The sequence below is a fragment of the Halichoerus grypus genome, chromosome 6 (assembly GCF_964656455.1).
Source record: "Halichoerus grypus chromosome 6, mHalGry1.hap1.1, whole genome shotgun sequence".
NCBI lineage: Eukaryota > Metazoa > Chordata > Mammalia > Carnivora > Phocidae > Halichoerus > Halichoerus grypus.
Genome location: NC_135717.1, coordinates 166,803,446 through 166,825,445, shown reverse-complemented (window position 1 = coordinate 166,825,445; position 22,000 = coordinate 166,803,446). Strand labels below are relative to the sequence as shown.

The following is a 22,000-nucleotide window of genomic DNA, read 5'->3' as shown; positions in this document are numbered from 1 at the left end:
ACACTGCCCCGTCCCTTCCTGGGCACTTTGCTGCCACTCACCCTAAACACAACCCTGCAAAGCAGGGGCGGCATCCCTTCACGGATCAGGAAACTGAGGCACAGGAAGGTTTGGTGACTCAGCCAGTCGGAGGCAAATCCACGCCCCCCCCCCCCCAAACCGCTGAAGCACAGTGGGGGCCGCCAACCCTCCGCGCTCTCCAGGGCACGTGCACACGGGCTGGGTCCGCTGGTAACGTCGCCACTGCCGGAGGCCAGAAACTGGCCGCACCGGCCCCACGGACCAGTTCAAGCACGCGGAGCCCAGAACGTAAAGGCCTCACCCAAGAGCCCGAGTGGCAGATGCAGGTCAGAAAGCCCATTCAGGCCGGCTGCGAGGCTGGTCCTTCGCCCACACCTGCTCTGTGGGGACGGCAAGACGGGGGCAGCCACAGGCTCCCCAGCACAGAGCCCACAGCGTGCACACACACCACGGCTTTATTAGTTCCACAGTCTTCCAAAGCACATCTCCTGGCCCTGCACCAGAAGCAGATGCCCAGAGGCAGCGAGGCAGGCAGAAAGCGCCTTCCTGGGGGGCAGCTGGGGCCCCCTGAACTGGGGGAGGGGGGGGGGGAGCACAGGGGGCAGTTCAAGACACCGGTGGCGAGGCAGAGGACAGCGATGTCCCGGGGGGGGGGGAGGGAGGCTCCCCGGGGGGGTGGGGGGTGACGTGCAGGAGGCCTGGGCAAGTCCGTGGGGCCACGGGGGCTCACTTGAGGCGGTAGAGGACCTTGCGCTGCATACGATGCTGGATCTCGCCCCGTCGTAGCATGAGCTGCAGGACCTTGTGGACGGCGTGCTCCGGGTATTTCTATGGACACAAGGCCAGATGCGGGAGCGTGCCTCCCGAGGGGACCCCAGAACACCCCGCTGGCTCACCCTCTGGGCTCTCCTATCCTCCCTGCTCCCAGAGAACATTCTGGTTTAGAAAAGGCCTTCATACCCGTCTCCGTCCTTCCTAAGAAGAGCTCCCACGTCCTTAGCACCTACAACATGCCAGGCACTGTTCTGTTCATCAACTCACTCCCTCCCCGTGCGGCTAGTCTGCTGATTACTCCCGTGTTACAGGGGAGGAGCTGAGGCGCAGAGAGGCGAAGTCACTTGCTCAAAGTCACACAGCAATTAAGTGGCAGAGCTGGGACTTCAACGGAGTCCACCTGACTCCAGAACCCAAGCTCCTGACACCCTACACTTCTCTAAGCCTCGGTCTGCTCGCCTACAGAATGGGCGTAGTCCCACCTACTGCCCGAAAGTGCTCTAAAGACTGAAGCAAGATGACGTACATGAAGAGGAGCTGAAACCAGAAACTGGTGGACTGTTCCTGTGGTTTTAAAGACCACAAGTTCTCCACAGCATCTAGAAAGCCCCACTCCTCTCTCTCTGGGGTCAAGAGCATTGTCCTCCAGGAGCTGGACAGCTCACCCTCCTGGCTCTGCCCCCGCCCCCAGCCCCATAAAAGCCAGGCAGTGGGGGAAGGGATCGATGGGAAGGGCTGGGGGAGCCTGACTGTGGTTCTACCAGAACGCCAGCCCCCTGTCCTCTCCCCTAATGGGACAGATAAGTGCCCCCTCCCCAGATTGAAGCAGTCCCTAGGGGACGAATGACAGGAACAGGTCCAGGACAAGAAACAGCTGCCCTGTCCCCATCCCAGGCCTGTCTGTTGAGCCACAGGACACGGCTGCTGGGTAGGTGGGAAGCAAGCTACGGAAGTAAGCAGGAGACCCCCACCGGCCCTGTTTCCAGGCCCCAGGGAAGGCCTACCTGCTTGGTGAAGTCCTGGATGATGCTGTGCTCGGACACCTGGGAGCCGATGGCAAAGCGGCGCTTAAGCTGCTTCTCGATGCGGCTCAGCAGCTCCTGGTCCTCCTGGCTGGTAAAGCCCTCCACCCCTGTGGGCAGAGAGAGACAGCTGGGTGGGAACGGGGTGCCACGGATCTCAGTCTGCCCGTGGTGGGGCAGAGGCCTGGAGAGACAAGGCCCCTGAGCCAAGAAAGAGGACTCAGAAGAAAAACTTAAAAAAAAAAAAAAGAAGAAGAAGAAGAAACAGCTCAAAGAAGGCGAACATGTGGGGGACAGCACAGGCCTGAGCAGATGGCTCAGCAGAGCCCTGAAGCCAGGGGACGAGGCACAGCTGTGCGAAAGGATGCTCTAGGCAGAGGGAAAGGCAGGTGCAAAGGCGGGGAGGTAGAAACCTGACTTCGTTCAAAACCCAGTCCAGGGGCTCGGGACGTGGCCAGACCAGGGGTCAGGGGTCAGCTCCTGGGGACCCCTAGGCCATGGCACGGGTTTTGCTTTGATTCTGGGGGAGCAGCCAGTAGAGGGCTCTGAGGAGGGACAGGAGCTGACTTGTGGGAACACGTCTCTGGCCGGTCAGGCAGCAGGGACGAAGTTCCAGGAGAAGCAGATCTCAGACAGCTGAAGCCCCCTGTGACACAGGAGGGAGGCACGGCGCCCCAGGGAGCCCGGGCCAGCGGGAGGCTCCTGACTTCCAACTACTGATGCGGGGTGACCAAGGCCTACAGATAGATGCCTTGGGGTTTCAGCTAAGGAGAGCGTGGGGCATAGTCAGCGAAGCCACTGGGACGGACTTCAAGGCTCCAGGTTGAAAGGGGTCTGCAAGGCAAACTCCTACACAGCCTACAAGGCCCAACTCAAATTCCACTGTCCCAAATCACACCTGACCTCCATGCATCAGCATCCCAGAGAGCTCTCCGTTGGCAAATGTCTCACAGGACAGAAATCCCCTCCTGGGCAGAGACAGTCTTCGCCAAGGGGAGGGTGGGAGTGATCCCTCTCACCACCCAAGGTACCAGCCACACTGGCCCTCGAACCTGCCAAGACTGCCCCCTCCTTGGAGGCATGGCACTGAGCCTTCCCTCTACCTAGAGGGTTCTCTACATCCCCCACCCCCCCACACACACACAGAGCCTTATGTCCTCATTTCACACCACTGCCTCTATGTCCCCTCCGCAGTGAGGCCGTCCTGACCAACCCCCGGATGCGGAGGCACCCAATCCTCCTCCAACACACCTGGCCTGCCAGAATCCCCCCCAACTTTTGACTGCCTGAACCTGATCAATCTGCCTTTGCTCTCTCTCCCCCCACTCAGAATGAGAGGCCCACAAGGCAGGGACTTGGAGATCTATTCCCTCTTACACCCCAACACCTGGAACAGCATCTGGCAAATACCACCCCCCAGCGGGTGAAGGAATGGATCTATCCCAGGAGAGCCTGGCACACAGTCAGTGCTCCAGAAAAATCTGTTGGAAGGCTGAGCCTGAAGCAGGCAGTGGGACTGACAGCAGTGTGACCGACACTGGCCTACGGTTGGAGAGATCTGCATTCTAGCTAAGCAAACGGCCATGCTGGCACCACGAAAAGGCCTCTGAGTGTCCATCTTATTTCTAAGTGCCCAGCTGGCTTCTGGAAGGCAGCTGGAAGTCAAATGAGGGAAAGAGCTTCGGAAGCGCTCAAAATGGTTATGAGGTCACAAGCAGAGTGCTAGCGTTCTCAGACAATGACAAAATTACAATCCTTAACGATTAACGGGGTCCAGACGGTTGTGTTCAAGGGTCTGGAAGAGAAGCTGCTGCTTCTCATCTGGGAGGAAAATGGCTGGGGGCAGAACGGGGAAGGGCGGCTGACCGCCAAGAGGAAGCTCAGAGACGCTGGGCAACCGCACAGGAGCAACCAATGCTCCAGGCCCCCAGGATGCCGCCCGGCCCCCCGGGACCCCGAGCCGGGACCCTCGGCCCGTGCCCCCGCGTCTGCTCACCTGACAGAGTGCCGGACATGGCAGCGTCCAGCGTGGACACCTGGAAGAGCCGCAGAGCCTCCTCCACATCGGCCTCCGTGGCGAAGGGCTGCAGCTTCATCTTGCTGAGGGCCTCCGCGATGCGCACGACGGCCTCCAGCTGCCTGCACGGGAGCGACGGGGTGGCCTCAGCTCACTCCCCGCCCCCGACCTGCGCGACTGTCAGGGAGGTGCCTGCCCAACGTAGGAAGGCCACGGGGAGACTGCCTGCGGTTCCCATGACCCGTCTCCCTTTCCTCCTCAGCAATGGAACCGATTTTGACTCCAGCACGTGGCACCCAGCTATAACACATTTCCCAGCCTCTCCTACATCTAGGTGCGTCTATGTGACTAAGGTGCGGCCGAGAAGTTCTAAGTTCAAACGTTTTGTGGGGATTTCAGGAAACGTCCTGAAAAGATAGGCCCTTCTTCTCCTTCCTCTCCTGTCACCTGGAATACAGAGGTGAGGGCTGACGTTCCAGCAGCCATCTTGGACTATGAGGACGAGCCCAAGTTGCCAATGACTCTGAGGAGCCATCACACCAGTCCTGGACCACCCACCCTCAAACATTTTTACATAAGAGAGAAATAAACTTCCAATTTGTTTACTCTTCTTTATTTGGGTTTTCCATTACATACAGCCAAATTCACTCCTAACTCATCAGCGCTGGCAGCAGGATGCAGCCCAGGTAGGTCCAAGCTCCTAATCACTATACTCTACTGTATAAACTCACAAGAAGTGGAGTTTAAGAACTATGAAAACAGGTCCAGAGAAGGAAAGCAATTTCCCTACTGTCACACAACAGGCCAGAGTCTAGGAGCCAGGCCTCGTAACTCCCATGACTGGACCCTTCCCTCACCCTCAGGCTTCCCTGCAATGAGGGAAGCCAGACAAAAGTCACAAAACAGGGTTCCAGGTTTTCTCAACCTTAAAACAAGCCAAGACGTACATGTAGTCAGAGAGGCCACTGTTTATATAAACTCCCAAAAGCCTCCCTGGCCAACGGCCCATACTACAGGCCTACACTGTGGTCAGCAAGGGACCCTGGCCCAGGGCTTGCTAGGCACACCCTGCTTTGTAAACTGAGGCCCATCCAGCCCGCCTGGGTCCAGCCCTCCTGCGCCTGCTCACCGCACGGTGATGGGGATGTTGGAGCGGCGGTCGATGTCCCGCTCATGCTGACGGGCTCCGCTCCGCATGATGATATACCGGTTCTTCAGTTTCTCTGCAGCCTCTGCCGACAGCCGGGGGCCACACTTCCTGCAGGACGGTGGGGGGCAGCTGTCATGAGGCCAGGAAGGAATCTGGGGGCACCCACCGTGTCCCCCAGCCAAGTGATAGTCACTCATTAAGGGGAATGTTGAGATCACCTAATCCCACCCTCATCCTGAGGATGAGAAGACAGAGGCCGGAAGGAGGAAGTCAACTCCCCAAGGCCGCCCAGGACCTGGCATCAAGGTGGGGCGAGACACAGCTGGGGGCAAGCCCCTGAGGACGGAGCCCCAAAGATTCAGAACCAGGACGAGGACCCAGGACTGCTGGGCAGCGCACTGCTCGGGACCCCAAAGGAGGGGATGAGTTCAGGACCCACCTGAATACAGCGCCTCACTTCCCGCTGGGGGGGGGGGTTCTCGAAGATTCCCTGCCCTCAGTTTCCACCTCCAACAAGAGACAGCTGAGGGCATGTGCAGGCTCTCGGCGCCGGGGCTAACAGCGCGGCCTCTGGGGCCGGGTCCCTGGGTTCAAATCCTGGCTCTGCTCCCTCCCACTTAGGACCTTGGACGAGTCACTTAACCTTTCTTTCCCTCCACTTCTCTGCCTCAGCCCCACCTGTAGAATGGCTCACTACAGCACCCTCAAAGGCTTCGGGACAGGGCGAAAGCTCAGTTACACGTGAAACACTCAGAGGAATGCCTGGCACAGAACGGTGACCATACGCATGGTTACTGTTATCGGCAATCTGCGAGTGAAACAAGACTAAGTCGCACACACACACACAAAAAAGACTAGAAGTCACAGCTGCCATTTCCTGAATGTTTCCTCAGTGCAGGGCTCTGCCAAGCTCTCAGTCATCTGTGCAGTCCTCAGGAAAACCCCAGGCCACACCAGTCCAGGGAAAGCGAGGCTCAGAGGTCACCCGACTTGCCCCAGGTCACACAGTGGGGGCGGACGTTACCCAGAGCCCACAGCCACACTGTCCGCACTGCAGTGCCTCCCTGCATGGGAGAGTCCCGGGGGTCTGCAAGACCTTCTAGTTCCTACACCCTTGTTTTAGCAATGGGGAAACGGAGCCCAAGAGCCACAGAGCAACCTACGCAAGGTCACAAAGGAGCAGAGCTGAAACTGTAAGAAGGGCCTCATCTCAGGCACCCTGTGTGAGAGGCAGGCCCAGGCTTCAGGGTTCTCTCCCCCAGGAGAGCTGGGCCACCCCACTCCCGCAGGGCCCACGTCCAGGACTCACGCTCGGCAGTAGGCAATGAACTTCTTCAGCTTGGCCAGGTCGACCTCACCCTCCACGGCCTGGGTCTGGGTCAGTGCACTCACATGCAGAGTGATGACGTGTTTGGCCAGCATCTGGGGGGGCAGAGGGGACACTGGGTCAGCCCGCAGGCCCTCCTGAGCATAGGTCCCAACACAGAAGTTGCACAGGCAGGGAGGGAGGGTGAGAACTCATGGAAAGGAGGAGGCCCCTTTCCTTGTGAGCTATGAGCTGATTAGACAAAATCCCACAGCTGCCAGGGCCTTATCTGCCGCCATAAGGAGATCAGCTGCCTGAGAATAGGTCTCCAGCAAGGGAGGCAGAGCAGAGGGACAGAAACAGAGAGCTCTGGGGACATCGAGCCCCGGATCCAGGTGGGCCTCACACCGCTAGGCTTGCCCATTACATAAGCTATTCTGTTCCTTCCAGAGACGTTCTGACCGGAGCTGGGGTTCTATCACTTGCAAAGGTCAACTCCCCTGTTTCGTATACAAGGCGCCTGAGGCCCAGGGAGAGAATGATTTACCCAACTGCACAGCACAGCCCCGGCAGGAGGCAGGACTCTGGACCCCTAGTCCAGCGTTCCCTGCAGGCCGCAGCCGCCCCCCCCCCACCCCGCCCTGGGCTGCCGGCTTACAGGCAAGTCTGACAGGCAGGACTTTGGGCCAAGCCCCTTGTTTACCCTCCCCCAGAACTGTGGGCCTGGCTCCCGCAGCCCCAGCCAGCTCCAGACGCCCCAGCCAGCTCCAGACGCACCACGTCCCTCTCTTCATTGTGCTCGTCCTTGACGATGAAGATCATGTCAAAGCGGGACAAGATGGTGGGCATAAAGTCGATGTTGTCCTCCCCCTTCGTCTCATCCCAGCGACCGAACACCGAGTTGGCGGCAGCCAGGACGGAGCAGCGGGAGTTGAGGGTGGTGGTGATCCCAGCCTGAGAGGCAGAGAGAGGGGAGCAGACAAGAGAGCTGAGACCCTGGGCACGCGTGTCTCCCATGTACACACGAGGCTCTCCCATGCATACGCTCACACAGGCCGGCTGCTGCAGCCAGCAGAGACCGGGGCAAACGGGGCCCAGCCCGGGGTGCTCAAAGCAGCCTGAGGCTGGGGCCCGGTCGCGGCCCCAGGCCAGCACCCTCCACGTGGCCGGGCCAGGCAGACGGCAGCCGCGCACCTTGGCTATGGAGATGGTCTGCTGCTCCATGGCCTCGTGGATCGCCACTCGGTCGTCTTCCCGCATCTGTGTGGGGCACAAACGTCTGTGAGGCCCGGGCAAGGGGGCGGGAGAGCTGGGCAGCCGGAGCCCTACAGCAGCGACCAGTCCCAAGTCCCGACTCTATGCCTGGCCCACGGCAGGGATCAGGTGGCCTCTCACCCTGGTGACAACGAGCCAGGTGGGCTTGGCTCTCCTCTCCCCTCTCTCCAGATAGGGAAACTGAGGCTCAGAGAGGTTCAACTACTTCCCTCTAACGACAGGCCCAGGACCGAACACCAGTCTCCAAGTCAGAGGTAGTTTCTGCTATCCCAGCCCAGGAGGCCACGCCTCCGGCCCCATGACCACAAGGTGCCACCCACCTTTTGGCCACCACCTCACCGTCAGACCCACCTTGTCAAACTCGTCAATACAGACTACCCCCCCATCAGCCAGGACCATGGCTCCGCCTTCCATGATGAAGTTCCGGGATGAGGGATCCCTCATCACTGAGGCTGTCAGGCCGGCCGCACTGCTGCCTTTCCCAGAGGTGTACACCTAGGGGATGGGGGGGGTGGCATCAGGACATCACCCAGCTCCAGTGAGTCAAGGGCCCAGACTGATGTGGCTTGCCCAAGGTCACGCATCAAAGCTGGCTGCCGAGCCCAGAATAGAACCTGTGCTCCTCCCTTCGGGTGGGAAGGCCGCCCTGGGCACCGGTCTAGCCTGGAGGTTCTCCCCCAGGGGGCGTCCACATCCACGGTCAGCTGAAGCACAGCCCTATGAAGCAGCGCTCAGGGGCCCGCTCTCAGATGAGCAAACTGCGGCCCAGAGGAGAGGAATGCCATACTTCCAGGAGGCCTGAGGGCCAGGATGGGGACTCCTGACTCCTAAGAAGCGTCCCCCTCCCCAGTCCCTTGTCGTCTTTGTACAGACCCGCGCACCACAAGCCGCCACCCTGGCAAATCCAGTGTGAGGTGGGCTTAGAGTGTAAAACACACACGCCTTCAACAGCGCTTCAAGAAAGACAATGTAAAGCATGCCATGGTGTTCTATTAACCTATGGGCTAAAACAGTAACACTTCAGATAAAATATTATAATTAATTTCGTCTGCTCCTTTTAGTTTTTAACCAGGGCGGCCAGAAAACGGGACACCACCCCCATGGCCCATATAGTAGCACCCGTGGGTCTCTATCACGCGGCTATGGCATGAACACCTGGCACTTCTGATCCCCCAGACCACACCTCCCCCCACACAGCCCTGTCCTGCTGGGCCATCTTCACCCCACTCTGAGCCCCCAGGCCCACCGATCACTGCACAGAGGACCCCACCAACCACACACTCGGGGTCAAATCCCTGTGCTTGCACTTACTCGCTGTGGGACCCTGGGCAAGACTGAGCTATTCTGTACCCCAGTTTCCTCCTTTATTTAAAGGGGTCACAGCACCCACCGCACAGTGAGCGGAACGTTAGGCCAGTAAACCAAAGCAATGCACTGCAAGCAGTGCCTGGCCCTTGATCTTCAGGTGCTGACCGATGTCATGATTTAGCAGGTGGATAAACGGAGTCTCAGGGAGATGAGGCAACCCGCTCAAGGCCGGCAGCCAGCTAGCTACTGGCCAGGCTGAGACCCAAAGCCCACGCCGCCTCTCGGGCCGCACTCCACCCACCGCCCCAAACCACCCCATACCTGTTGGTCCCCTTCCTCCTCTCTGTGCCGTCCTGACCCACAGCCAAGAGGAACGAGGAAGAGACTCTGGTGAGCCGGCCCACCACGGAAAGCCCAGGGACCAGGTGGCCTGGGCTGCAGCCTGCCCTCCTAAGGGGGCAGCCGAGCGGAGCGGCATGTCCCCAGGCACTCACCCCTATGGGGGAACACTTCTCCACAAACTTTAGCAGCTGGGACTTGGCCGTGCCCGGGTCCCCCAGCATCAGCAGGTTGATGTCTCCTCGGCGGGTGAGTCCATCGGGGAGCCTGGGGGAGGACAGGCAGGTGGGCCAGGCTGGGACTCAGGCCGGTCACGGGGAGGGCTGGCAGTGGGCCCCACAACCCGCATCACAAGCCTCGGTGCCACAGGCAGGCGGGGGCTCTGGGCTGAGACCCTCGTTCACAGCTGTGTCCCCAGCCGCACCCACGGTAACGATGGAGGAGAGAACTTGCCTCCAGGCCAGGGACAGCCAAAAACATGGCACTCACGGCCGGGGCACACACGCTAAGGGTCTGATCAGATAGCCCTCGTGGCTGGAAAGGAAAGGGGGGGGCCCCAGCAGCCCGTGCACAGCACAGTGCGACCGGCACCAGACGGGCAGGATCCTGGCCCCACTGATGTGCCTCTCAGCAAGTCCCTTTCGCTCTCCATGCCTCAACTTCCTCACCTCCAAAGTGGGCTTGGTCAGAGCTTCCTCTGAGGGTGACTGTGAGGGCTGGCTGGGTGTCGGACACACGAAAGCGCTTGCAAGAAGGCCGGGTGCACAGTGAGGCCCAGTATGTGGTAGCTACTAGTAACGTTATCTTCCCTAGCTCTACTACTTTCTCGTTTCAACACAACATGGGCTGTCCTGCGAGGGCCAGGTTCTCACCTGCCCTGTTCCCATGGAAACTTGGGTCCAGAGAGGGAGTGTCTCTCGCCCAAGGTCACACAGGAAAAAGTGGCAGAGATTTAATCTCTGGTCTCCAGTCTCCAAGCCCAGAGCTCTCCCCACTGCAGCTGCTGGCCCCTCTCCCCCAGTCCACCCCTAGTTCGGGTGAGGGGATCCCTCCGGGTAGGAGAGCATGGATTAGCCACTAGCCGGCTGACAGCAAGCCTCGGAGTAGGGGAAAGGGCCTGGAAGTAGCAGGCAAGGCTGAGGGTCCCAGGAAAATGAGAAGAACATTCAAGTCCTGACCATCGGCGGCCATCCTCCTATAGGCCAAGTCACCCCCCACCCCAGATCTGGTGGGACTGGAACCCCACCTCTTTCGGGAACCCCCAAACAGCAGGCAGGCGATGGCCTTCTTCATGTCTGTGCCCCCAAAGATGGATGGAGCGATGCTTTTGGAGATGACCTCGTAGACATTGGGGAGGGCGGCCAGGCGTCGGAACTCCTCCTCCTCCTGAGGGGTCACGGCCCCGGCAAAGCTGCGGCCTGGGTGGGCCAGGGAGGGAGGGCACGTGAGTGCTGTGTGAGGCAGACCCTGGCCAGCCAGGTCAGGGCTCCCTGCAAGGCAGGGCCTCAGAGCCCAGACGGCATAAGCCTGAGGAGACAGAGCCCAGGTCTCCCTGCCAGGAGTGGGCCTGTGCTCGCCATCCAGGGAGTGAGGGGAAGGGGGGTGTGAGGAGCTGGAGGGCCAGATCGTAGAGGCCCTCAGGGACCACTGGGAAGGGTGGGGACAGGGAGACCAGGAGGCCTGACCATAATCCCGGAGAGAGACGGCAGGGGCTCAGCCCAGGGTACAGCACAGCTGGGCCCCAAAGCCAACTCACCAGAGCCATCTGTGTCCACCTGGATGCCCAGGACACGGATGTAGGAGCTCCGGATGCCCACACCCACCCTGTCACGGCCCCTGCTGGAGGTCAGGCCAAACTTCTTGATGGAGTAGATGCCCATGACGGTGACTCTATTCCCAGGGACAACCCTGTCACACAGATACCTGAAGAGACAGGGAGGAGAGAGAAACAAAGTGAGAGCCTGGCAGGGGGGACAGCGAATCCCTGACCCTCTCACCCACACTGTCACACTCACAGTCCACCTTAGCATTTGTACTCCAGATCTCTCCATCCCTCAGGGCCCCCCTCCAAGCATGCATGGCTCAGCTGCCTACAGGATGGTGCTTAGCACCCTTGCTCATGGTGGTGGCCTGACCCTTCCCTGCCCTCAAGGGCTCTTTTGTTTTGCCGGTTGGGGCCCCAAGAGAGGCTTGGTGCTAGCCCACCCCAGCCTCCAGAAGCCCCATCCCCATATACGCTGCCAGACTCGCCACGGGGCTCCCCTTGGCCAACTCGGGGGAAGCCTTCCTCCTCGGGCCCCCTGGCCTCTCTGCAAGGCCCCCCCCCCACCATTTCTGCCTCTTCGGGGCTCCACGAGCTCGGGTACATCCTGCCTCTGGACGTCCACGTCCTCTTTTCAAAACTAAGACACTGCAACAAGGAGTCTCCAAGTCGCTCCAGTGAGAACCAGTGTGGCGCGGAAGGGACACTGGTGCACGCATCTGCACTCTGCCATTTAGAAGTTGCATGACCTCAAAGAAGTCACCGTACCTCTCTGAGCTTGAGGGAAGGGGAGGGGGCAGTGACAGAGTAACCGGACCTGCTCATATAGTGGGATCAAGTGAGGAAACAGACCACACGTGCTTTACATGCCAGAGTCACATCCCACAAAGGAGCGTCACTGTCACAGTTTCAGCCCTGAGATGATCCTAGGGCACCCCTTCCCATGCACCACTTTGTTTTTCTTATTTTGGAGACAGGAAGAGAGTTATCTTCAGCAGACTCCATGCCCAGTGCAGAGCCCGACATGGGGCTCGATCTCACGACCCTGAGGTCATGACCTGAGCCGAAATCAGGAGTTGGTCACTTAAATGACTGAGCCTCCTCCCAGGAGCGCCTTCCCATACACCATCTCTTACGTCTGGACTAGACTGCCTGGAGAATAACCTAACGAACATCAAGTACTTAATTCGTGTTAAGGACCGGTACGAAACACGTGCATTTTCCAATTAACATCTCCCAGCAGCCTAACTAGAGATTAAGGATGGTCATCACGTCCGTTTTACTGCTGAGGAAACCGAGCCTTCGCCAGCTCATGTAACTTGCTCCTGTCCGGCTCCTCCACGTTTCCACCGTCACTGACAAAGCTAACAAAAGCTCTGGACCCATTCCTCAGGAAAACACGCAGCACAGAACACCTGCAAGCACATCCAACTCGGCACCCCGGTCACATCTCCAAGCCTTCCTCCCAGGTGGCCATGAGAGGACCAGACCCCAGCCGAGCACCTCTCCTCCTTCCCAACCGGTCAGCAAAATCCAAGGAACGATGTTATCAGAAAGCCCCGGGCACAGGCGGGGCGGGGGCATCAGACAAGCAGAGGCTCTCCGAGCTGCAGCTGTAGGGACTCTCCGGGCAGGGCCCGGGCTCCAAGCTCACAAAGCCATCTGCCTCTCAGAGTTCCAGGGGGCTCTGGAACTGCACAGCGGGGGCCACGTGCCTTGCTGATTTCGGGAAGACGGAGTGAGCGGAAACGTCCGGGAAGTACCGGTGTTCCAGTGAACAAGTGTTGCCGACTGAGCCGTCCTCTCCTCCCACCGTGCTCACCGAGCCTCGGCCAGGGCCACCCGCCCCCGCGGATGCCCAGCCCCAGCCCCGGCCCCTGCCCGCTTCACCTGTCACAGTAGAGCTGCATGTGTCTGGGCATCTCGCCGTGAGGCACCGCATCAGGCAGCTCCTGCAGCTTGAGAGTCTGGAAGTCCACACACTTGCACTTGTCAGGCATGATAAAATATGGGTCCAGTGGGCATTTGGGGCGCCCGGCTTGATCCCTGTATGGGGGTGGGGGGAGAAAGGGTCACCAGAGCTCCCCTGAGAACCCAAAGCCCAGGGAGTCCATCCCAGGAGGCAGCGACAAGATCCGGCCAGCAGCAAGTTGAGGGTCTCTGGGATAAGCTGAACAAGGCCCTTAAAAGGAGGGCAGCTCTGTGGGGGACCACGAACCACATCAGGAGTGGGGAGGTCTGCTCCAGGCCTGGCTCCTCCATTAATTTATGGGACACAGACAAGTCACACACTCAACCCCCATGAGGTCTCAGTGTCCCCACAGGGAGAGGGGCCAAATCACCAATGACCTCACGAAACCCCCACTCAAATCCCAGGATCTCGTGATAAGGGTCTGAGCACCTACAGATCATTCTCAGGGTCTAGGCCTCTTTTTACCTCCATGTAATGAAGTCATGGTTCAACTACCATAGCAGTGTTACTGCAGAGCACTCACTCTGTGCCAGACCTTGTTCTACAGGCCAGGGACCCAGTAGGAACAGAAATCCCTGCTCTTACAGAGCTCACATTCTAGTCAGGGGCCGGGGAGACTGAAAAAACCAGCCAAAAAATGGCTGAGTGACAGAATGACAGCAGTGCCCCATGCTGTCGGGTGGGTGGGGAAGAGTGACAGGGTATGCGTGCACCAAGTGTAAGATGGAGGAATCTCGGGGCGCCTGGGTGGCTCAGTTGGTTGGGCGACGGCCTTCGGCTCGGGTCATGATCCTGGAGTCCCTGGATCGAGTCCCGCATCGGGCTCCCTGCTCGGCAGGGAGTCTGCTTCTCCCTCTGGCCCTCCCCCCTCTCATGTGCTTGCTCTCTCTCATTCTCTCTCTCTCAAATAAATAAATAAATAAATCTAAAAAAAAAAAAAAAAAAAAAAGATGGAGGAATCTCTGGGACGTGACATAAGAGAAAGCTGACGGAAGTGAGACCGAGGACTGCAGAGGTCAGAGGGCAGAGGAAAGAGCACGTTCAAAGGCTCTGTGCCAGAAGTGTGCTCAGTGATCCTAGGAAGAGGAGGGAGGCAGTGAGGCTGGGCCTAAAGAGAGGGAGGAGGACCACGGAGGGCCGTGCATGCCAGGACAGCGCCTGACTTTGGATGACATGGAAATGACTGGGTCACCTGCAGGACAAAGAGTCCTCTCCACCAGCTGCGGGGTGGAGAAGAGACTGGGGGACAACCACTCCAAGTGAGGGAGAACAGCAGCATGGAGCAAGGCAGATGTGCCCAGGTGGTGAGAAAGGGCCTGATTCTCTACGTGCAATCTTAGGAGCAGAGCCAAAAGGACTTCTCAGTTGTCTAGATGCAAGTAGGAAGAAACACTCTGAGACCAAGGATTTGGGCCTGAGCACCTGAAAAGATGGTGATTCCATCTGGGGTGCGGGGAGGGTCTGTGGAAGGGGAGATGTGGGGGTGGGATGGAGGTCAGGTCTGTGTGGGATGCGTTCAAATCTGCAATGTCCACTGGACACCTACATGGGGGTATCTGGCTGCCGGCCAGCAGCTGGATCCGACCTTGGAGCTCAGGGGAGACACATGTGTGAGTGTTCTCTGCATGTGGACCATCCTTAAAGCCCGAGATCACCCAGGGAGCGAGTGCAGAAAGAAAGCAGCGTAGCTAAGCCCCGGGGCACTGCAAAATTTAGGTCAGGAAGCTGAGGGGGACCACAGAGGCCAAGGAGCAGCCTGAGAGAGGGGGCGGGGCCTTCAGATCAAGGGTGGAGATCATTTCCTGTAAGGGGCCAGAGAGCAAACATTCGGTCTTAGGAGCCAAGAGGCCATATACTCCCCGCCTCTGCAGAGCAAACGTGGTCCACGGCAATGTGTAAATGCACAAGCTTGCCGTGTTCCTGGGCCGGCCACCCCAGCAAACCTCCAGACAGACTCATTCCGTTGGACTGCTTTTCCCTCCCAACCCTGGGTTCCCCACAAAGGTTGTCTGGGAGTCCCGGTGGGGACAGAACTCGCCAATGGAGGACACCAGCCCTGAGCCCCAGCGCACGGGCCTGTGCCACTCCCACAGGATACATGCCCTGCTGCAGGCCGGTCCTCCCCCTTCCCGTCTCCCCCCAGACGTCACCCCCCCACCCCAGCCGCTGGGCCCGGCAAGGCCCACTCACGTGTTGCACTTCCTAGGCAGGGCGTAGCCCTCCAGGCCCGGGTGCATGGCGATGTTGCTGAGCGTGTTGCGGCAGCTCCGGCACTGGATGGAGATGCGGGTGGCCTTGGCGCGGACCCCAGACGCCGAGATGATGATGCCAGGGATCTTCACCAGGTGCGACATCATGTCCGACTGCAACAGAGCCATCAAAAGCATGGTTGGTTAAAGGGAGACAGGGACAACGGAGATTATGATAAAAATCTCTTTTTCTGGGGTGCCCGGCTGGCTCAGTCTGAAGAGCATGTGACTCTTGATCTCAGGGTCTTGAGTTCAAGCCCCACAGTGGGCGTGGAGCCTACTTAATTTAAAAACAAAAACAAAAAAAAACCCCACACTTCTAGAAAATCTTTTTCTAGTGCATGCTGAAGTATTTAGGGACACAGTGGCACTTCTGTAATTTACTTAAAATTTAGCAAGGTCGCCTGGGAGGCTCAGTCGGTTAAGTGCTGACTTTGGCTCCGGTCACGATCTCTGGGTCCTGGGATCGAGCCCCACATCAGCCTCTGCACTCAACGGGGAGAGTCTGCTTCTCCCTCTCCCTCTGCCCCTTCCCTCATCTGTGGGCACGCACACTCTCTCTCTTATAAATAAATAAAATCTTGTAAAAAATGAAAAAAAGTACTTTACCAAAAGAAAAGAAAAAGAAATAGCAAATAAAGCAAAACGTTAACCATTAAGCCCAGGTGAAGGTATATGAGATGCATTACACTATTCTATTTCCATGTGTAATTTTCCATAAGACAAAACAAAACACAAGAAAAATTCCTTTCATCACTTTCTTCCCATTCCCAGCAGCTTCTCTGGGACAGACAGGCTATGGGTTCACGCAGCCTGGGACGTGGCGGGTGGAGAAGGAAGGAGGCTGGCCCCCTCTGCGGTACGTAAGGGCAGACGTGCCTGCCATGACCCAGGGACACAGAAACTGTTGGAGCTGCCACAGAGCATGATTTTTTAGAACACAAGCTACAAAGCTGCAGGTATCCTAGCACTCCAGAATCCCGAGCTGGAAAGGACGGGGTTGCCTCAGCCCCTCCAAGCCATCCCGACAAGTGATCCTTCTAGAGGGGGATCCTCCCAGATCACAGGAAACCCATCAGCTGAAACAGGCCGTTCACTGTGTCCTCCAACGAGTCTGAGAGTAGGAAGGTGTCCCTGGGGGGAGCTGAGGCTTGGCTCCCTAACCAAACAGCTGGCCCCCCAAAGCAGGTCCAATGCCACTTCCACAGAGAGGCAAACGCGTGACACTGAACTTGATTCCAAACATCGTCACGGAGCCCCTCCCTCATGCTGGAAAGACAGATAAAACTCACAAGCTCCAGAGCCCACCGCCCTGCTTCTGGAACCACCTGCCATCGTGCGAAACAAAGGCAGCTTGACAGGGGCCCCAAAAGAGCTGCAGGATGTGGGGACACAAGCAAAGACCACAGCATGCCCTCCGGGTGCAACACACGACGAGGAGGTGCCATTAGCTCAGTGGGTGACACTCGGGCCCCACTGTGGAGCGTGCCGAGCACAGGCATGCGCATCACTTGCCTGGATTCTAACAAGAGCCCCACGACAACCACTAACGTCCTGACCAGCATCACTTCCTGCTCACTGCTCTCCTGCTACTTTATCAATTCTCCACATGGCAGCCAGAGGGACTGTTTGCAAATGGAATCGGCCCATTCTACTTAAACATCTGCTGCTTTCCTACTCTGCTTCCTACAGAATCCAAGCTCCTTCCCATGGCTGGAGAGGCCCTGGCCCTCAGGCCTCTTCCCCCCGTTCCCCCAACCCTCACGCTCACTGGGGTCCGGTCACACTGGCTGCTTCTTATTCCATGAAGCATGCCACTGTCCGTACCTCAGTGCCTTTGCACCTGCTTCTCCCGAAGCCTGGAATGCTCTTCCCTTGGGCTGTCATGCAGCTGACGACGCATCACTCAGACTCACTCCAACATCACTTCATCGGAGGCCTCTTCTGACCACCATCTACCTCCCTCGGCCATTGTCACGTTTAGCTCGTTCTTCTCTTTTCTTCATGACTGTACATGGCTCCTGAAGCCATCACAATGTCCCTTACCTGGCTCTCCCCTCATAAGCTCTGTGAGAAGCAAGTCCCGTCTGTTTATAGTCAGGGTCTAGCCCAGCACCTGGGGCGTAGCAGCCTTTAGTATTTGTCGATTAAAACAAATCAACACCTGGGGCACCCCTGGGTGGCTCAGTCGATTGGACGGCTGACTCTTGCTTTCAGCTCAGGATCAGGTCATGATCAGGCCCCACTCCGAGCTGAGTGGGGAATCTAGTGTGCTTGTCTCTCTCCCTTGCTCCTCCCCCCCACGCTCACGCTCGCTTGCACTGGCTCTCAAATAAATAAATAAAACCTTTCAGAAAACAAACACCTGGATGACGGCTGGCTCTGCCAACCCCTCCCGCTTCCCAGTCACTCTTTAGCCATGCTGGCTGTCCTTCAACACAGCCTTGAACATAACCAAGCCCTCCTCGCCCCTCAGGCTTTGCAAGGGCTATCCTCCGCCTCCCTGGGGTGCTCTCCCAGTTGTCTGCCCGCTCAGGTGGTTCTCCACCAAGGAAGCCTTCTCTGTCTTTCCCAGAGGGCCACCCCCCGACCCCGATTTCTTCCACTGCACTTACGATCATCTACAACCATCATGGGTGACATTCACTGGTTTACTCAGGTCCCCCCACACACACACCTCCTGGGAGGATATAAAGTTCACAAGAACAGGAACTTGTTTAGTTCAACATCGTTTCTCCATGACCCGACTCAACGTCTTGCCCACAGGAGGAACTCACTTGTCCAGTGAGTTAATTTTACCGGGGAAGAAACGGGCTCAGAGAGGCTGAGTGAGCTGCTCAGGGTCACACAGCTGGCACTCAGGTCTGCCCGTGTCTGAAGCTCCTACACGCCATGCAGCAGCCACCGTCACCCTCTGGCCAGCCTCTAAGTGGACCCACCTTGAGGCTACGAATGCTGGACGGGCTGGCATCCGACTTGAGCATGACCTGAATGTCCTGGAGCACCTCCTCGCCCGTGGGCCGGGGCCGGGTCACCTCATCAGCCACCTCCTTGGCAGCTTCCTCTAGCTGGAGAAGAGGAAGGCGACAACTGTTGGTGACCAGAACAGGACCAGGAACCTGGGGGATTCAAGGATGGGGTCCCACTCACCAGCTGCAAGTGCTCGGCCGGTTGCTTGTACAAGTAGTCGGCCAGGTCCTCGTCGAAGCTGGCCAGGTCCTCCATCTCCACTTCGACCCAGTACTCCCCCAGATTGTAATGGCGCTTGAGCTCATCCCTGGTGTGGGCAGGTAGCAGGGTGGGGGCAGGGCAGGGAGCAGAGAAGAGGAAATCAACACTGGCTGAAGTGCACCTGCACCCCAAATTTGCCCACACCATCGCCACCACTACCCCCACTCCTCTTCCCAAACACACATCGAGTTCCAGGCGGCTCTGTGACATAACCCTACGGAGGCTCCCAGCTGCCCATAGAGGCATCCTCCAAAAACAGCTCCGTGGAAACAGTCCACAAGATGGCTGAAGGCGATTTCAACACGTAAAGACAGGGCTGTGTGCACAGGTCAGTTTGGGAGACTCCGTTCTTTCCCTGCAGGACCCCCTGGTGCCTTTTAGTTTCTCTCAGAGACTAACAAAGCACAAGACTCAAACTCGGAGACCACAGATAACAGTGTGTCTGTCTTATCAACCACCAGATAGACTTTTTACAGAGCATCCCATGGGACTATTGTCCCAAAACACACTTAGGGACCACTGACCTATGCTACGCAGAGGCCTCTCCTCAGACTCATCTTGGACCTTATCCCCTCCGAACCTTATGTGCCAGGGCCACACGAAATGGCCATCCCGGCCCAGAAAGCACCTTGCTATTAACAGGCCACCCATACCTCTCCACCCAGGCATGCAACTGCTCCTATCGGAAATGCCCTCCACACCTGAAACTCTTCTCTCAGCCGAGGGTCAACTTGGGCTCCTCTGGAAGCCCTCCCTCACTCCCCTTTTATGTTCCTCCTTTGAGACAACCGTCACCTTGTAATTTATCTCTTGACCTCTTGGCCTTGCCCCCACTGACTCAGGAGCTTCACTGACCTCTGAGCTTCTAAAGAGTGAGCAGTACGGAGTCTCTTCATCTCCGTATCTCAGTGCCTAGACACAATGCCTGGCCACATATGGTCAATGTCAGCTGGTACACGAATAAACGGGAGGCAGAACTGCTGACGTCCATTTACTGATGACACAGAGAGTCTGTTACTTGGAAGTCATTCAGCTCATAATTTGCCGCGCCCAAGCCTGGACCCACAAATTCACCTTTCTCTGCATTTTAAGGTGCTAGAGATAGAGGCTGGGCCTACGAGGATTTGGCATGATGCCACAGGTTAGACAATGACTAAGAGCGGGTTCAGTGGTTAGCCCAGCACCGGAACAGTGCCTGGCACAGGGCAGGTGCTGATCAACAGAAGTTGCAAGACTGGAACGAATGCGTAAGTGAAATAAATCCTGACAACCATCTTCACCTTTTGCACACGCAGAGAACTTGAGTTTAGGAGGCATCATAGAGACAGGACACAGGAAAACAACAAGAAGGAAGTGAAGAGCGAGTCCTGGGTAAAGAACCAAAGGGCCCAAGAACTTCTAGATGGTTATGAGGGGCCCACTCAACAGGTGGCCACGCAAAAGTTAACTTCAGGTATAAAATGTAAAATGTACAAAGCCAAATATCACACTGGCGCGGCCAGGATGCAGCTTCGGCTGGGACCCAAATCCTCAGAGCTAGGACAGGCTCCTTCACCTCTCTGCGCCCGTGTCCCCATCCGTGCTCTAGGACACGAGAAGGCTCTGAGCGCAGACGCGTGTTCGCACTGGGTGTGCTTGCTCCTCACCCGGGGGAGTGCCTGCCCACCTGCCCTCCGGGCCCGCCCCAGCCCGCACCTGTATTTGAAGGTGAAGCCGGTGCGGTCGGTGCCCACTCGGTACTGGCGCAGGAACTCCTTGAAGCGCCTCTGCAGCTGCGATTTGCGGGCCTGCCCCTCGTCGGCCGCGGTGTCCCCCCCGAAGCTGTCGCTGTAGAAGATGCCGGGGTCGTCGAAGCCCGACATGACTGCGCCTGGCGCGGGGACAAACAGCTGGAGCAGGCCGGGGGCTCGCTCCCAACGCGGGGCGGGGGGACCCCAGCCCTCCCAGAAGAGAGACCCTGCCCACCCTGCTGCGCCCTCAAGTGCGCACGCCTGCGCACTCCCCGGCCCCCACCCCTCCAGACCCGCCGGTCTCACCCCCCCGGTTCCCGCACTCCCGGGACCCAGGCACACAAGGACGTCCACACTCCGCCGCCGAGTTTCGCGGGAAAAACGAGACGCCGCGTTCCGACGCCGCAGCCGCTGCGCCCCGATTGGCTCGCCGGGGTCCCGCAGCCAGCGATTGGACCGCTCTGCGCCCGCGAGCACCGCCTCCCGGGCAGACCACCGGAGCGGATTGGCTGCGGGGCGCATGACGTCATGCCCCTGGCCTCCTTCCGGGCTCCATTTTGCAGGCCGGACAATTTGGCGCGAAACTTCTGACCCGGGAGGAAGCGGCGGCGCGGCGGGCGCAGAGATGGCGGCGGGGGAGCCTTCCGGCCCGGGCGGCGAGTGCGAGCGAGGGCTTTCCGTGTACACCCCTCGAGCCTTTTTACAAGTCTTCTGGGAAAATGGCCGCCTGCAGAGCCGGGGCCTGGAAGACCTGGGGGCTCCAGAAGTCGTCGTCGCTCCCGGCGGGAGCCCGCTGCCCCCTGCGCCCAGCCCTCCCTGTCACACACCCTCCTGACGTTGGAGATGAGTCAGAAATAAGTCCTCTCTGGGCCCGAAATCGCCCCATCCTTGCGACTCAAGGATGTTTTCTTAGACCCAAAGGGTGATACCTTTTTTCGTTGTAGATTTCTCATTACTTGGCAATGCTTAAAATTTGCGAAAATTCACGACCAGATACCCAACCTAGCTTGAAAAACAGAAAGATTTGGCAAAACTCAGCGTTCTCCAGCAGCAGCATCTCTCTTCCCTTCTTTTCCATTCCCACTCTCGAGGAGGAACAACCGGAAATTTTTTATCCCCTTTGCCACAGTCACGGAAACATTCACGCGGAGTATGTAAAATACGTGTATTTTTACAGTGTGTAAAACACAAATGAATCTGACACTTGCTTTTCTTATTAATACTTCATGGAGGTTCCTCTGAGGACAGAACAGACTTAACTCATTCTATTTTTTTATCTTTTTAGTATTCTCTACACCCAACGTGGGACTCGAACTCAGGATCCCGAAATTAAGAGTTGCATGCTTTGGGGACTGAGCCAGCCAGGCGCCCAACTCATCGTATTTAACAGCTGATTCTCCATAGTATGAACAGAATACAGACTATTGGGCCATTTTCCTATTAGTAGAATCAAGGTGGTTTGTTTCTCTGTCTCTCGCCTCCCTCCTTTCCTTTCTTTATCACTACAAGTAATGAACATTGACATCCCTCACAGAAAGCTGGGAAGTAGGCTTAGGGTGGAAGAGCTACAGCTATTTGAGTGCCTGCTCTTGGCAAACAGAATCTCATAAACTGTGGCTCCTGGGCCCGGTTGCACTTTGGAATCTCTCAGGGAACTTTTCACAAACAGGATCCCAGAGTCCTGCCCCAGGTCTCCAGACTCAGAACCTCTCAGGGTGGGGCCCAAGATCCCCCAGTGATTCTGACGCCACCAGCCATGCACTGGCATTTAGATACCCCTGGGCCCTCCACCGGCTGTGGGAGGTAGGTGTATTATTTTCATTTTGCCAGTGAACAAAAGGAGA

The 22,000-nt window shown here is 57.8% G+C and overlaps 1 protein-coding gene across 1 annotated transcript; it reads right to left on the bottom strand.

The window, feature by feature from the left end:
- Positions 1-458: 458 nt before the first annotated feature.
- Positions 459-20,599, bottom strand: MCM5 (minichromosome maintenance complex component 5). Its single transcript, XM_036100201.2, has 17 exons — positions 20,463-20,599; positions 20,122-20,296; positions 18,346-18,472; positions 18,135-18,263; positions 15,137-15,309; positions 12,865-13,020; positions 10,969-11,135; positions 10,459-10,630; positions 9,368-9,479; positions 7,917-8,060; positions 7,485-7,550; positions 7,068-7,244; positions 6,294-6,406; positions 4,964-5,092; positions 3,814-3,956; positions 1,800-1,927; positions 459-849 (listed from the first exon to the last, which is right to left on the bottom strand). Exons 2-17 carry the CDS (start codon positions 20,286-20,288, stop codon positions 748-750), a joined length of 2,205 nt encoding a protein of 734 aa, XP_035956094.2. The 5' UTR covers positions 20,289-20,296; positions 20,463-20,599; the 3' UTR covers positions 459-747.
- Positions 20,600-22,000: the final 1,401 nt, after the last annotated feature.